The 17,618-nt window shown below is 36.5% G+C and overlaps 1 protein-coding gene across 1 annotated transcript in view; it reads right to left on the reverse strand.

Annotated features, from left to right (window-relative positions):
• WDR78 (WD repeat domain 78) overlaps positions 1 to 17,618 on the reverse strand; it is a 99,981-nt gene that overhangs the window by 55,591 nt on the left and 26,772 nt on the right. Inside the window, 3 exon segments of the mRNA XM_010850290.1 lie at positions 3,097 to 3,236; positions 6,978 to 7,134; positions 17,414 to 17,526. Coding sequence (XP_010848592.1) covers positions 3,097 to 3,236; positions 6,978 to 7,134; positions 17,414 to 17,526 — 410 coding nt within the window.

Raw genomic sequence — 17,618 nt, forward strand, 5'->3', positions numbered from 1 at the left:
GGACTGGAAGAAACACAAGCTGGAATCAAGATTGCCGGGAGAAATATCAATAACCTCAGATATGCAGATGACACCACCCTTATGGCAGAAAGTGAAGAGGAACTAAAAAGCCTCTTGATGAAAGTGAAAGTGGAGAGTGAAAAAGTTGGCTTAAAGCTCAACATTCAGAAAATGAAGATCATGGCATCCGGTCCCATCACTTCATGGGAAATAGATGGGCAAACAATGGAAACAGTGAGAGACTTTATTTTTGGGGGGCCCCCAAATGACTGCAGATGGTGACTGCACCATGAAATTAAAAGATACTTGCTCCTTGGAAGAAAAGTTATGACCAACCTAGACAGCATATTAAAAAGCAGAGACATTACTTTGCCAACAAAGGTCCGTCTAGTCAAGGCTATTGTTTTTCCAGTGGTCATGTATGGATGTGAGAGTTGGACTATAAAGAAAGCTGAGGGCTGAAGAATTGATGCTTTTGAACTGTGGTGTTGGAGAAGACTCTTGAGAGTCCCTTGGAGTGCAAGGAGATCCAACCAGTCCATCCTAAAGGAAATCAGTCCTGAATATTCATTGGAAAGACTGATGTTGAAGCTGAAACTCCAATACTTTGGCCACCTGATGGGAAGAACTGACTCATTTGAAAAGACCCTGATGCTGGGAAAGATTGAAGTCAGGAGGAGAAGGGGATGACAGAGGATGAGATAGTTGGATGGCATCACCAACTCGATGGACATGAGTTTGAGTAAGCTCAAGGAGTTAGTGATGGACAGGGACACCTGGTGTGCTGCAGTCCATGGGGTCACAAAGAGTCGGACACAACTGAGCGACTAAACTTAACAACACTTTTGAGTTAATTTTTCCATATAATATGAGGTCTGAATCCAACTTTATTCTTCACATGTGGCTATCTAGTTTCCCCAGCACCAGCTGACGGTCTTGGCACCTTCATCAAAAATCACTTAACTATATATCTGAGGGTTATTTCTGGGATCCCTATTCTATTCTTCTGGTTTATATATCTATCTATATGCTGGTACAACCTATTTTGATCATAACTTTATAGCAAGTTTTTAAACCAGGAAGTATGAGGTCTCTAACTCTGTTCTTTGTCAAGATTGTTTTTGCTACTTGGGGATCCCTTGATATTCTGCATAAATTTTAGGATGGTTTTTTTTCCTGTTGTTGCAATGAAGTCTTTGGGGGTACTTCCCTGGCAGTCCTGTGGTTAAGACTCTGTGCTTCTACTATAGCGGGTGCAGGTTCATCCCTGATCAGGGAACTAAGATCCCATCTGGCTTACAGCATGACCAAGAAGCAAAAATAAAAAAAAAAAATTTCAAAGTCTTTGGCATTATTCTGGGTGGTATTCATATCTTAATAATCTTAAGTCAATTCATAAATACAGAATGTATTCCCATTTACTTAGGTATCCTTTACATTTTTCAGCAATGTTTTATAGTTATCAGTGTACAAGTTTTTCATCTCCTTAATTAAATTTATTCTGACATATTTTATTATTCTGACATATATTTATTTTTATTTTATTATTCTGACATATATTTATTATTTTGGATGCTATTAGAAACAAAATTACTTTCTTAATTTCCTTTTTGGATTGCTCATTGGTAGTATGTAGAAATACACATGAATTTTGTGTGTTAATTTTATATCATGCAACTTTTCTTTTTATTGTAACTATATGTTTATTTAACATCCATGTTAATAAACATGCTAAATGTTTAAATAAACATTTTATTTAAATGGATATATAAACATTTTATTTAAACATTTATTTAAACATTAAAAAATAAACATTTTATTTAAAATGTTTATATGTTAAATAAACCTGTTGTGGTACTCATTTCACAATACATGTAAATCAAACCATCATGCTGTACTTATACATTGATGCATATCAATTATTTCTCAATAAAACTGGAAAAAACAGTCTCTTGTTAGAAAACACATAGATGGATCATGGTTTTCTCTTACAGATTTTTTGATGTTTGCTGTCTTTTTTAAATCCATCCTGCCAACTTTTACTCTTTAATTGGAGTCTTTAATTCACTTATTTAAAGTAATAATTGTTTAGGAAGGACTTCTGACGCTTTTAATTTGTCTTCTTATGTCATATACTTTCTATATTGTTCAAATTCTCCATAACTGTCTTCTTTTGTGTTTGATATTTTTTATAGTGTATCATTCTTATTCCTAGTTTTCTTTTCTGCAATTTTTAAGTTATTTCTTGGTGATTGCCTTGGGGATTAAAATTAATTTCTTAAAATTTTAACAATCTACTTTAAAATAATACTACCTTACTTCCATTATATAAACTGCTTCTATACAGCTAAATCCCATCCACTTTAAATTGATGTCATAAATTATATCTTTCAACTTTGTATGCCCAGTAGCATAGATTTAGAATTATTATTTAATGCATTTATTCTAAATCACATTGCAAAAACACAGGAGTTACAAATCAAAATTATAATACTGGCTTTTGTGTTTACCTATGTCGCTACCTTTATCAGTGTTCTTCATTTCTTTCTATGTCTTTGAGTTACTTTCTAATAGTGATAAGCATAATATAGTCTTTCTGAATTAGGCAAGAAAAGACAAAAGCCTTGAGTCAATATTCCAGGAAGCTCCTAGACATGTTAAAACATACATGCCAAATTCTTTGAGAATAAGGTCTGCTCTGTTCCTTCTAGAACCAAGGGCCAGGGTCTCACACTAGGAAGGCAGGCTTCTGTCTTTAAGACCACCACTGTATCTGAGAGGGGAGTGGGACAAGAGAAAATAAAGATGCCATAAATCTGCCCTTAATATGTAAAGAGTACAAAGTTCCATGATACAGTTTGTATAAAAATCAAGATTGATAATTATGCTATTCCAATCTTCTGAATCTGTATTTATTACTTATTAACTAAATTGTCAAATTTTGAAAGTTGCAGATCACAGTACCCAGCTATTGTGATTTGGCCAAATCATTTCGTTTTGCCTTATATACTTCATTATAATAGTTGTTAATCAACAGACCCAATGGATGTATATTAAAATATAGTAATTTACCAAGCAGAATATAACATAAATTACCTTTGTCTTCTTTCAAGATTTTGTCACATTGAACGTCTTTATTTTTTGGTGCTCCATTAATAGTCTGCATCATCCTTTCTACGTATAAATCATTGCCCAATCTATTTCGACAAAGAGTCTCATAGTTCTTGTTTCTCTGGCTATAAAAAAATAATATATACTCAACTTACTGATAAAAATTAATTTTTACCACACGTATCTTTTTATATTATACTTTTCTCAAAATTAATTATTTAATGTAGGTTGCATTAAAAAGTGATCAAAAAGTGAATCAAAAAGTGAACAATCAAAAATCTTAGGAAAACACTGCATTAAACTACCTCCAAAAGACTCTTTTACACTATACTCCCCAACATCCCTACAACTTTGAGTACCCACCAATAGTGCAATTGGCCTTGTACCATTTCCACATAGGTTTTATGAACTTTGATACAGACACTTGAAAAAACCACAAATTTCTCTCAAAGTACTACTTTTGTGTCATTCCATAATATGTATTGCATGTGTGTGTGTGTGTGTGTGTGTGCTCTGCTGCTGCTGCTGCTAAGTCGCTTCAGTCGTGTCGGACTCTGTGCAACTCCATAGACGGCAGCCCACCAGGCTCCCCCGTCCCTGGGATTCTCCAGGCAAGAACACTGGAGTGGGTTGCCATTTCCTTTTCCAATGTGTGAAAGTGAAATGTCAAAGTGAAGTCGCTCAGTCGTGTCAGACTCTTAGCGACCTCATGGACTGCAGCCTACCAGGCTCCTCTGTCCATGGGATTTTCCACGCAAGAGTACTGGAGTGGGGGTCCCGTTGCCTTCTCCGGTGTGGGTGCTCAGTTGTACCCAACTCTTTGCGACCCCATGGACTGTTCCCTACCAAGCTCCTCTGTCCATGGGATTCTGCAGGCAAGAATACTGGAGTGGATTGCCATTTCTTTCTCTGGGGTTCTTCTTGACCCAGGGATCAAATCAGGGTCTCTTGCATCTCTTGCATTGGCAGGTGGATTCTTTATCACTAGCCTGGCCTGGGAAGCTCTGTACTATGCATTATTTTCATAATTATTTAGTTCTGAGTATGTCTTTGATTTCCATTATGATTTGGTTCATGAGGAATTTACAAAATGCACTTTTTAACTTTCAAAAGTGTATGTGAATATGTCTCTATGTCTTAGTTGAGATTTATGCTATTAATTTTTAACTTCACTCCACTGTGCTCAGAGTATTTGTCAGATATCACTTCTTTGAAATTTTTGAAACCTTACTTCATGGCCTTGTACGTGGGTGAGTTGTATAATATTCCATGTGTGCTTGAAAAGAGTATGTGTCCTCTAATTGTTGAATTCAGAGTTCTATATATTACCATTAAACTATGGTTTGGGTTCAAATTTTCTATAACTAATTTTTTATCTGATTGACATCAGTAATTGAGAGGCATGTTTATATCTATTTTAATACTTACCAAGTTTCCAATTTTTGCCTCATATATTAAGAGGTTATTTTATTAGAAGTTTCATGTTTAGAATTATACCTCCCTTATCCTTATGAAGTGACTCTATCTCTAATAATGCTATTGGTTTATTTCTCTGTAAATGATATGTTCTTTACTGTTTTCTTCTGCTTTTAAAATCTTTTAGGGATTATCTTAGTGGTTCAGTAGCTAAGAATCCACTTTCCAATGCATTGGACATTGTTCAGTCTCTGGTCAGGGAAATAAGATCCCACATGCTACAGGACAATGAAGCCAATAGAGCACTACTACAGCATCTGTATGCTGTAATTGGTGAAGCCTGCACAGTGCAACTACTGAGTCCATGTACTCTAGAGCTCCTGTGCCACAAGACAAGCCCACGTGCCACAACAAAGAGCCCACGTGCCACAACAAAGAGCCCAAGTGCTGCAGCAAAGACCCAAGGTAGCAAAAAAAAAAAATTCTTCTTTTAATATTTGGTATTTTGGAGTATAATGTATCCATTGGTGTGTGTGGATTTCTTTTTTTTTTTTTTTTATTCCTATTTCTGTGGAATGGTGTTTTTCAACAGTTTGGGGAAATCCTTACTGTCTTTGAATAGCAGCTCTCTTCCATTCTTTGCATTCTGCCCTTTTGGAAATGATTAGGTGTACGTTAGACCTTTAGCCTATTATCAATATCAATATCAATATCAATATTATCAATATCAATATCAAAATTATCAATATCAATATCAATATCAATATTTAATTTCTGTCTGATGCTTTAGATATCATTTTTCTCTCCAAGATTTTGTATAACTTAGATCTAAGTTTTGATTTATTACATATCTATTCAATTATGTCTCGTTTAAATTTTAAATGCTTACTTTTTAATAACAAAGATTAAAGCTTTGTTTACTTTTTAATTTTAACAACTATATAAACTAAACTTTATTTTAAAATTCTTTTAAAATGTTTTTGCAATTATCAGTCATCATTTTGATAGTTTCTTAGGGTTAATGATGTTTTAACTCTATCTTATTTTTCTTCTAATATTTTTCGTTATTTTTGACTGTGCTAGGTCTTCATTGTTGTGTGTGGGCTTTCTCTAGCTGCAGCCCTAAAGGTCTTGGTTTAATATAAAAGCCTCTCTTTTGATTCTCTCAATTTGGGAGGGGGGGTCCAAGACTTGCCGGTGGGCTCTAGATCCATGTGCTAATATTATCATTTTCCTCTAGCATCTCTCCCTGATTTTAAATCACTTATCTATCCCATTGTTATTCTTTTCCTTTTTCTGGTCCTAGGATTTTTCCCTTATGTCTCATGTACTTTAAAAAAGTATGTTATTCAAGATCTAATTGTATTGTATTTTATAGTCCAAACAATTTTACAATATTTTATATTTGGGTAAAAATAATACCTTAATTATGCTAGTGATGAATTTTTTAGTACTATGAATCATATTCAAATTATACTTGAAGGCAAATAATCTGAATAACTATATAAATACTAAATAATCTATTTATGTAGCTATATTTGGAGAAGGCAATGGCACCCCACTCCAGTACTCTTGCCTGGAAAATCCCATGGATGGAGGACCCTGGTAGGCTGCGGTCCATGAGGTCGCTAGAGTCGGACACGACTGAGCGACTTCACTTTCCCTTTTCACTTTCATGCATTGGAGAAGGAAATGGCAACCCACTCCAGTGTTCTTGCCTGGAGAATCCGAGGGACGGGGGAGCCTGGTGAGCTGCCATCTGTGGGGTCGCACAGAGTCGGACACGACTGAAGCGACTTAGCAGCAGCAGCAGCAGCCATATTAATTTAGTCAGAGCACGCTTTGGAGCAAAGAAAATTATTTGAGATAAAGAGGGGTATTATATAATGATAAAGGGGTCAAGTCTACAAAAAGATGTAACAATCCTTTATGTATATGTACCTAACAGCAGAACTTCAAAATACATGAGTCAGAAATCCATTTATATTCATTAATAAAGAGAAATGGAAAATCTGCTCTCAATAGTAAATTCCATCATATCCCCATAACACATTTTCCCTTCTTAAGTTTAAGTTGTTTTGAATATAAAACTGGCAGTCATTTCTTTTTAAATTGAAAATAATTCATATATGTATAAAAGAAAAAAATCATTAAAACCTATACTGAGACTTAGAAGCTTCCTTTATTTCTTTTGTTATTTAACTTAGTAGCTCACCTATTTTTAAAGAATATGGTACAGCTATGAGTTACTCCTCTAGGAAGAACATACAACATATATACTTTACATGTAATTTCATGGGGTACAAATATCACTTTATAGGATGCAGTTTCACAAGGCACATATACCACCAGTGTTTATCCGGAAATCCTCAAAGACAGAAACAAAGATAGAGCCCTCTGATTTAGCATTTAAATTACAAAAGCAATGTAAATGATTAAACCACACATACCTTACTTTCTCAGCTTCTTCAGATTCTACAGAAAACATAACTGTTGGTAGATTTAAAAAGTTCATTGTTTCTGTCTCTGTGAGAATTATCTCTACAGTCTTCTCCAGGTCTTCTTTTGTTATAATTTTTCCAGGTGCTGTCCTCATAACTCGTAAATCTAAAATATATAACTTAATGAAAATAATCTATTAACTGCTAATTTTAATCATCACTTCATCAAAATGTCATGATGAGTCATACATTGCAGGTGGCTTTATATGCTCAAAGAATACGTCATGTTGTGAGATGTAGTCTATTTAAACTTTCTGAAGCCAAACTGGATCCTATGGCTCATAAACCGTCTCTGCTGCTGATACATCAAGCTTACTCCAATATCAAGTGTATAGTCATGACTACAAGGGCATCCCATTACATCTATCCCATAATATTAACAGGGAGATTAAGGTAAATGACTGTTGATACAACTCAAAAGGAATATGGACAAGTGTATTTCCCAAATAATATGCAACCCTTCTCCGAGTCCTGAAGCTAATTTCTTGTCTATATCTAATATCTTGTCTATATCTTCTTGTCCTTCTAATCTGTTGACTTTTGATTTAGATGATAGCCCACCTCTAATCATCTTCACCAAGAGCTCAAAAGATTCTCCAATGAAAGTTGTGGTTAAATACAGGAGAAAAACAGACTTAATATCCACACAAAAAATACATTGAAAAGGGTTAATCCCAAGTCTGTAGTCTAGTCAGAAGTCCAAGGTCCTTAAAAAATTTCACTGAGGACAGAGTTTCAGGGCTGGGAGTCTGGACTTGGTTGTGTGGGTAATAAAGGAGCCATGACAAGGATATATAGGTCAGAATTCAATGTTTTATGTTAAAAATTAGGGTGAGAAGCAGGGATCCATGAGATTCTGACATGGGTAAAGCTTGAATAGGCAAAGGGGATAAACTTTCCAGAGATTAAGGCTTAGTCTCCTTAAGAAGGCCCAGAGTATGAGAAAAACACCTTTTTCATAGCTTAAAAAAAAATACAAGCTACTAATTCCACAAATCAATCACCAACATTTGGAACTGATAAATAAATTAGAGTATACTCATCTATGAATATTAAGTAGTAATTAAATATATTAAAATTATGAAAATGTTTGTGATAAAATGTTAAGTGACTAAATAGTCCATGACAAAATCCACAGTATGATTGTAACAATTAAAATACTAGTGCCCATGGAGAAGCTGAGGAAACAAAATTTTAAATTACCAATCCTTTACAGTATTGGATAATTCTTTTTAAAAATGTTTTTAAATTTTTATTATTTATGCAATAAATTTAAAATGAGGGAGAAATGATTTATATAAGTAAATCTACCTACATAGCAGATATAGGATAAGTGAAAAAGTAAATAAAGTATCCACATGGACACAACTGGAGATATATCTAGTCCAAACTGTTAGTTTGATCAATGAAGAAAATGAGAGACAGGCTAAGTGAGAAGTTTAAAGTCACACAGGCAGTTTTGAGCTCTTCTCTAAACTTCCTTTCTTTAAGACCACCAGGTCTTCATCCAATATTTAGTTACATATACCTCAAAGTAGCTACGACAAAACTAGACAGCATATTAAAAAAGCAGAGACATCACTTTGCCAACAGAGGTCCATATAGTCAAAGCTATGGTTTTTCCAGTAGTCATGTACGGATGTGAGAGTTGGACCATAAAGAAGGCTGAGCACCGAAGAATTGATGCTTTCGAATTGTGGTGCTGGAGAAGACTCTAGAGAGTACCTTGGACTGAAAAGATATTTAAACCAGTCTATCCCAAAGGAAATTAACCTTGAACATTCATTGGAAGGACAGAAGGTAAAGCTGAAGTTTCAATACTATGGCCATCTGTTGTGAAGAGGCGACTCGTTGGAAAAGACCCTGATGCTGGGAAAGATTGAAGGCAAAAGAAGGGAGTGACAGAGGATAAGTTAGTTAGATAACATCAACAACTTAATGGACATGAATTTGAGCAAACTTTGGGAGATAATGGAGGACAAAGGAACCTGGTGTGTTACAAACAGTCCATGGGGTCACAAAGAGTCGGACATGACTTAGCAACAACCTCCTCAAAGTACCATTATGACACAGATATGCTAATTATAAAAATGAATGATCTTACAGTAGATGGAACCAATAGAGTAACACCTTAGTTACCTATCATGATTGAGGAAAGTCGTAGATTTCTTTTACTTAGTGGCAGAGGATCTACCACTCATAGACAAAACCCTAGGATGGCAGAAAGAATTTTTGTCTGGATCTCTCTAGCAACCTTTGCGTGAATGTTGGTTGAATACGTTATATATTGAGAAACTGCTTCAAACTCCACTATATACCTATAGAATTTGTCTATTTATTGACCAGACACCCTAACCCTAAATGGACTTTAAACCAGATTTAACTACATATCACTCTCCACCTAGAAACACATCACAATATATCAATCTGCCTTGCCTGTTCTTATTTACTGCTAATGATGGAGGGAACATAGTTCCACTCCTGACGATTCTTACAGAAGGAAGAAGCTCTAGAATGACAATCTTGGCTCTTCTCCACACCTTTATTCATGATTCCCATTGAGAGGGTTGCGGTAGGCCTGAGATGGTCTGATGTTTTATTGAATGGGTGGGTAAGTCTGTCAAATTTGAGAGTTTAACAGCAGGCCTTTATTCATAATGTGATATTCTGGCTCTAATATACCATATCTACATTTATTACATTTTTCAATTAATTCAGAACTGCATAGGGGAAAGGGATGTCATTACTTGGCTACCTTCAAAGACTCCAGTAGCTAATCATCTATGAAGTCTTCCTTGGCCTCTGCATAAGCTAGAATTGGTGTGATAAAATTGCAGTGCAATTCAGTCACACAAGCATCTTATTCTCACCCTTCCTCACAAATTACATACGTATCAAGACACTTTATAAGTTCACGTAAAAGATAGCTATTATTATTCAATTGTTCTATGAGACCACCCACAATCTATAGGTAAGACGATGTTTTGGCTCCTACCTTGCCATTAAAATCATAAGCTTTTGTAACCATAAGCCTCCTTTTGGTTGTACAGTAAAAACAATGGTTCTCAAACTTCAGCATGCAACAGAATCATCTGGAGAACTGATTAAAGACTGCTGTGACTCACCCTTAGACATTTTTTTGACATTTAATAAATATTAACTTTAGAATAGTTTTATATATACAGAAATCCACAAGAATATTACGAAGAGTTACTGTATACCCTGTACCCAGTGTTTCCTATTGTTAACATTACTTTGGTACCTTTATCACAACTAATAAACCCAAACTGATGCTTCATTATTAACAAAAGTGAATACTCTATCCCAATTTCCTTAATTTTTAACCAATGTCCTTTTCCTTTTACAGGATATATTGTAGGATATATTATGTACATGTATATACATGTAGGATATATTATGTCTATTGATTGTGTCTTCTTAAGTTTCCCTACACAGTGACAATTTCTCAAACTTCCCTTGTTTTGATGACCTTGAGTTTTGAGGAATACCGGTCATGTATTCTGTAGAATGTCCATCAGTTCAGTTTGTCTGATATTAGACAGGTTATGGATTTCTAGGAGGCAGACTGCAGAGGTAAAGTGTCATTCTTATCATATCATATCAAGGGTACATATTATCAACATGACTTACTACTGATGATGTTCACCTTGACCTGAGGTAGACTTTGTCAGCTTTCTCTGCATTAAACTTACTCTTTCCCTCCCCTTCTATATCCTGTACTTCTTAGAAGGAAGTTGATATGCAAAGCCCACATTTAAATGAGACAGTTAAGCTCCACCTTCTTGAAGGAGAAATATCTATATAAATCATTTGGAATTCTTTTGTATACATTTGTTCTCAATCATTAATTTAATCAGTCATTCACTTGAATCACTATGGACTCATGGATATTTACTTTATACTTTGGGTTGTAATCCACTATTACATAACATATTTTGTTCTTGAAATTATTCCTCCTATTACCATCACAAGATGTTGGCTGCTATGTCCTTTTCACATATCTCAGATTTTTTGTTTGTTTAATGTGGTTTTTTCTCTTTAACACTTATTTCAGTTCAGTCACTCAGTTGTGTCTCTTTGCGACCCCCTGAACCGCAGCATGCCAGGCCTCCCTGTCCATCACCAACTCCCGGAGTCCACCCAAATCCATGTCCATTGAGCCAGTGATGCCATCCAACAATCTCATCCTCTGTCGTCCCCTTCTCCTGCCCTCAATCTTTCTCAGCATCAGGGTCTTTTCAAATGAGTCAGCTCTTCGCATCAGGTGGCCAAAGTATTGGAGTTTCTAATACTTGTTTACTTTCTGATTTACCTTATATATTCTCTGTTCCAGTCTAGAAGCAGTCATTTCTCTAAAGACCCCTGGTTCCTTTTATTGGAGAACAGTATCAGAAACCAAGATCTGGGCACTGGGTATGCTTGTTGCTATAGGGGTGTCATTTCTTCTAGGCTTTCTTAGCAGAGAGGGCTTAAGAAATATTTGTCTATAGTAAACCCCCCCCAACCACACACATATAATCTACATATACATTAAGCTAAACACTAGTTTACTCTTTCTGACTCTCAGTATCATATGGATAATTATAACCTTCTCCCTTTGTTTGCCTGCAATCTCCAACTCCAATGACAGTGAAAAAATCTAGTGCGTACTATCTGCCTCCCACTTATTTACATGTTTAATATTAGTGCTGCTGCTGCTGCTAAGTCACTTCAGTCATGTCTGACTCTGTGAGACCCCAGAGACGGCAGCTCACTAGGCTCCCCTGTTCCTAGGATTCTCCAGGCAAGAACACTGGAGTTGGTTGCCATTTCCTTATATATATACAATGCTTCAGATTGTTAACTCACACTCCAGTGGAAAATGACTCTATCCAAAAAGAGTATGGAGGCTATGTGTACCTCCATGCTTTTAATCTTCTAATCTCCATTCAATTTCAATGTTACTTAGAGCTATACCTCCCCTGACATCCCAGTCTCTCAGTGAAGTAGTCATATATTTCTAAAGCAGTTAGATTCTTATGTCACAGTTTGTATTTCATTCTGGGTGCTCTGATCTCTTGAATTTGTTTTTTTTCAATGTAGTATATTAAGGTTGACTCTTTGTGCTGTAAGAGTCTATGGATTTTGATAAAAGTATAATGTCATGTGTCCACTACTATGGAATCACACAGAATAGTTTCACCATCCTAAAAAATCCACTGCACATTTCTTTTCACATGGACTATTTCTTTGATGTTCAGGATTCATTCTATGATAATTAAATCAGAATTCTGGACATGTGATCTAGGTCATCAGTATTTTTAATACTAATTTATAAAAGTGTTATATATTAGAAGCATGTAGGAAATTTTTAAATATACCCAAAAGTGTGTTATAGCAGGACTGAACCAGCTTGCAAGGGGCAATTATTAAATTATCAGGAATTTTGTAAGCTAATCATTAAATAGTCATTATTCAAAATTAAATTATATAAACTTACAACTAAATACATATTAAAAACAAAGATAATAACCACTCAAAAATGACCACTTCCTATGTTATTAAATTTTATTATTCTCTAGACTCTTGAAGTTATTTATATTTATTGCATCTGTATTGTAAAAATACTGAATAACAATGTTTCACTAAGCATGTCTTGTAAGCTTCCCACTCAGAAATTTCATGTTGATAGCTTGAATTTGTTGGGGGTGAAAATATTTATACCACAGAAATTGGCAAATACTACAAATCAGGACTTTCTCTACTTCAGAGTAGGTTAGTTTTATACTTATCAGCACACCACTTCTTATGCCTAACCCCCTCTGCCAGATATTCCTATATTGTTGGCCTAGAGTAAGACATGAGTGTGGGAAATTTTTAAAGGTATATAGATTATGTTACTGTGCATTCAAGATTTAGAAATGTGAATCTAAATGAGTTGCCAGGTCGTCAGTTTAGTTCAGTTCAGTTGCTCAGTCGTGTCTGACTCTTTGCGGCCCCATGGACTACAGCACGCTAGGCCTCCCTGTCAATCACCAACTCCCAGAGTTCACCCAAACCCATGTCCATTGAGTGGGTGATACCATCCAACCATCTCATCCTCTGTCGTCCCTTTCTCCTCCTGCCTTCAATCTTTCCCAATATCAGGGTCTTTGCAAATAAGTCAGCTCATCATATGGTGGCCAAAGTACTGGAGTTTCAGCTTCAACATCAGTTCTTCCAATGAACACCCATGCCTGATCTCCTTTAGGAGGGACTGGTTGGATTGCCTTGCAGTCCAAGGGACTCTCAAGAGTCTTTTCCAACACCATAGTTCAAAAGTATAAATTCTTCGGCACTCAGCTTTCTTTATAGTCCAACTCTCACACCCATACATGACTACTGGAAAAACCAGTTTGGTTTTGCCTCACTTACAGAGGCTTGATTTTGTAGTTAGAATTAGCCAGCAAACCAAGATGATATAAGCATCGATACTATTCTTCAACACCTCTGGAGGTGAAGTTTTGATACTTTTGATTGTTTTTGTTAGAAACAAGTAGAGGTAGTAGCTGTGCTGGGATTCTCCAGGCAAGAATACTGGAGTGGACTGACATGCCCTCCTCCAGGGGATTTTCCCAATCCAGGGATCGAACCTGTATCTCTTAAGTCTCTTACCTCAGCAGGTGGGTTCTTTACCACTAGCACCATCTGGGAAGTTCTTAGAGGTAGGCCTCAAGGCAAATTGTTACATAAAGATTATTGTCTTTTTCTTAAGAGCAATGAAAATTCATTGAAGGGTTTTAAGCAGTGAGAATGAAGTTAGATTGCTAAAAATATCATTGTAGTAGGGATAGAGTAGGATAACTAAATGGTTTAGAAATCCCTCTAAAGGATTAAAGACAGAAAGGGAATTTTAAGGGAGTTTGGGGAGACTGTTATAAACTACTGACCACTCAAGAAAAGAATCTACTAATCTAGCAAAAATCCACACTACCTTGAAGAAAGACCAGGTGCATCTAAGCACCAGGCACACTCAAGCCACAAACTCTGATTGTTAAAATGCAAGACAAAATATATATAGGGTCTGAATCTTGTTATTAATACATGAAGTCAGGGAGTTAATGGTTCTTGAAAAGTAGCATTTCTGCATGTAGTCAAGACAGAAACACAGGTGAAAAGGGAAAGAAAGTAGGTGAAAGGGGACATTATACCAAAACCCGAGATGAATTACTATGTGGTGGTGGTGTAGTCACTAAGTTGTGTCTAACTCTTGTGACACCATGGACTGAAGCCCACCAGGCTCCTCTGTCCATGGGATTTCCCAGGGAAGAATACTACAGTGGGTTGCCATTTCCTTCTCTAGGGGAACTTCCTAACCCAGGAATTGAACCCAGGTCTCCTGCACTGCAGGTGGATTCTTTACTGACTGAGCCACCATATGTCATCATCCTTCTAATAATATAGATCTGATTTAAATAGTGTCATGACAGTCCCCATTAGAACATATAGGGTCAAAGGAAGAACTAATGATGCAAGCCATGCTGTCTACCCAAAAATGAGGAAGAAGATGATCTTCTCTCCTGCCCACTTATTCTTTAACTCTAAAAAAACAAAAGCCCTTTTTGTTCTCAGGGCTGTGCTCCCTTGTTGGCCTGCTTGTAGTGCTCACAGGAATCCTGTGCTTATATAAATCCACTCTTGTCTATCTTTGCCTCACATTGAATTCTTTCTGCAAGGAGACAAAAGAATCTGAGCTTCATTAAGTCCTGGCACAAGGTGAGCAGTATCAATTAAAAGACAGTGGATTTGAGTTCCCTCTCAAGTTAGGGAATTGTAGGTTCAAGCCCCAATATAAGGTGTGGCTTAGTTTGAGTCGCAACCAAGGAGTGTGGTTTCAACTCTGCATGTAGTTTGGAAAAAATTGGAAGGTGGCAAGAATATATGTAGAGACTGCTGGGGAGGTTATGACAATAATTTAATTCTCTTTCTTCCATCCTGAGAGGATGGGCTTCTTCCTACAACAGACATTCCTAATGTCTTAATTTTCACTGCTAAGCCTTTCTCTCTTCTGAGGCCTCTTTCCATTAATACTGCCTGAAAAATCAAGTATTTGGTTTTTCCAGCCTCTCTTGAAGCTGGTGGTTGCAGTGTGACACAGTTCTGGCCAGTGAGATAAAAGCAGAAATACACAGGAAAAAGGAAAGCTTCTGGGAAACGTTTACTCTCCTGATAAATGAGGGAGATGGAACTGGTGCCCAGAGTTGGGACAGGTATTATGAGGTCCTGTGGCAAGAAACGAGAAACGGCTGAAAAAAGGATAGCAGAGCTGCCAGTTCTGATTCTGATACAACTATGCCACAAACACAAAGCCAAAAGCTATCTACCTTTTAGTTCAGTTCAGTTCAGTTGCTCAGTCATATCCGACTCTTCGAGACCCCATGGACTGCAGCACACCAGGCTTCCCTGGCCATCACCAACTCCCAAAGCTTGCTCAAACTCATGTCCATCGAGTCAGTGATGCTATCCAACCATCTCATCCTCTGTCATCCCCTTCTCCTCCTGCCTTCAATCTTTCCCAGCATCACGGTCTTTTCTAATGAGTCAGTTCTTCTCATAGGTGGCCAAAGTATCAGAGCTTCAGTTTCAGCATCAGTCCTTCTAATGAATATTCAGGACTGATTTCCTTTAGGATTTACTGGTTTGATCTCCTTCAGTCAGTCCTAGGGACTCTCAAGAGTCTTTTCCAACACCATAGTTCAAAAGCATCAATTCTTTGGTGCTCAGCTTTCTTTATGGTCCAATTCTCATACCCATACATGACTACTGGAAAAACCATAGCTTTGACTATATGGACCTTTGTTGACAAAGTAATGTCTCTGCTTTTTAATATGCTATCTAGGTTGGCCATAGTTTTTCTTCCAAGGAGTAAGCGTCTTTTAATTTCATGGCTGCAATTACCATCTGCAGTGATTTTTGAGCCCCCCAAAATAAAGCCTGTCACTGTTTCCATTGTTTCCCCATCTGTTTGTCATGAAGTGATGGGACCAGATGCCATGATCTTCATTTTTTGAATGTTGAGTTTTAAGCCAGCTTTCTCAATTTCCTCTTTCACTTTCATCAAGAGGCTCTTCAGTTCCTCTTCCCTTTCTGCCATAAGGATGGTGTCATATGCATATCTGAGGTTATTGATATTTCTCCCGGTCATCTTGATTCCACCTTGTGCTTCATCCCACCCAGCATTTCACACGATGTACTCTGTATATAAGTTAAATAAGCAGGGTGACAATATACAGCCTTGACATACTCCTTTCCCAATTTGAAACCGTCCATTGTTCCATGTCTGGTTATAACTGTTGCTTCTTGACCTGGGTACAGATTTCTCAACAGGCAGGTCATGTGGTCTGGTATTCCCATCTCTTGAAGAATTTTTCACAGTTTGTAGTGACCCACACAGTCAAAGTCTTTGGCGGAGTCAGTAAAGCAGAAGTAGATGTTTTTCAGGAACTCTTTTGCTCGTTCGATAATCCAATGGATATTGGCAATTTGATTTTTGGCTCCTCTGCCTTTTCTAAATCCAACTTAAACATCTGAAAGTTCTCAGTTCACATAATGTTGAAGGTCTGGAAGGAATAGCAACTCCATGTATATCTACCTTTAACTTCCTTTAATGTGGAAAAACTGTCTTCATTTAAGCTAATAGTAGTTGGGTATTCTGTTACTTGTCAGAAGCATTCTGTTACATAGTCTAACACCAGAACAAAGAGTTCATTAAGCACTTTTCCTATAAATAGTTTAACTAATCCTTAATTGTCATCTCAGAGGAAAAGACATCCATACCACACTCCAGCGCAAATGTTCCTCAAGGAAATAGCCACTTCTTCCAGTGCTTTAGTCAACCACTATTTCCTCTTTGATCTTCACTCACATAATCCTTCATATTATCTCATGTTTTTATCTTCTACCTGGACTGAGTCTCTCCAATTTGTTCTCCTGACAAATTACTAATTATCTCTAAAAACCCAATTCAAAAGTCAATAATGTTCTTTATGAATGTTCTCCTGCTTTTTACTTTCCACCTCATAGTAATCTTTTCTAAGTGTTTCCATCACATTATGTCTCACTATGGAATCGATCACAGTATATCAGAATTATTTGTCTCCTGAGTTAGAAGCTGAGCTTTTTTAAACAGGGTTTGTGATTACTGAGGCTGTTGGTGCAAGGGAGTCACTTGAGAATTTTACAAACTATATAAACATTACCCTGATAATTCTCATGTAGCTGTGGCACAAGCCAGCATTTCGGAGTGATTACCATAGTTCTTCTGTCTCAAACACCCAAAAAATAATGAGCACATTTACAAAGAAATAATGAAGTGTTACTTAAATAAAAGACTGGATTCTCATTACCTGTAAAACTAGACAATCTTTCCCGTTTAAAGGACGGTTCTTCTAGGTCTTCTGCCATTGATTCACTAGTGGATACACTTGACTTAGAAACTGTGCTGCTTCCTAAAACTGACCTTTAGCAATGAAAAACAACATTATTTATTTATTCATATGTCCTTATAGGCAATTAAATGTATAAATGAAAACTATCAGATACACAGAAATC

Source organism: Bison bison, unplaced genomic scaffold (genome assembly GCF_000754665.1).
Source record: "Bison bison bison isolate TAMUID 2011002044 unplaced genomic scaffold, Bison_UMD1.0 scf7180017864290, whole genome shotgun sequence".
Lineage (NCBI taxonomy): Eukaryota > Metazoa > Chordata > Mammalia > Artiodactyla > Bovidae > Bison > Bison bison.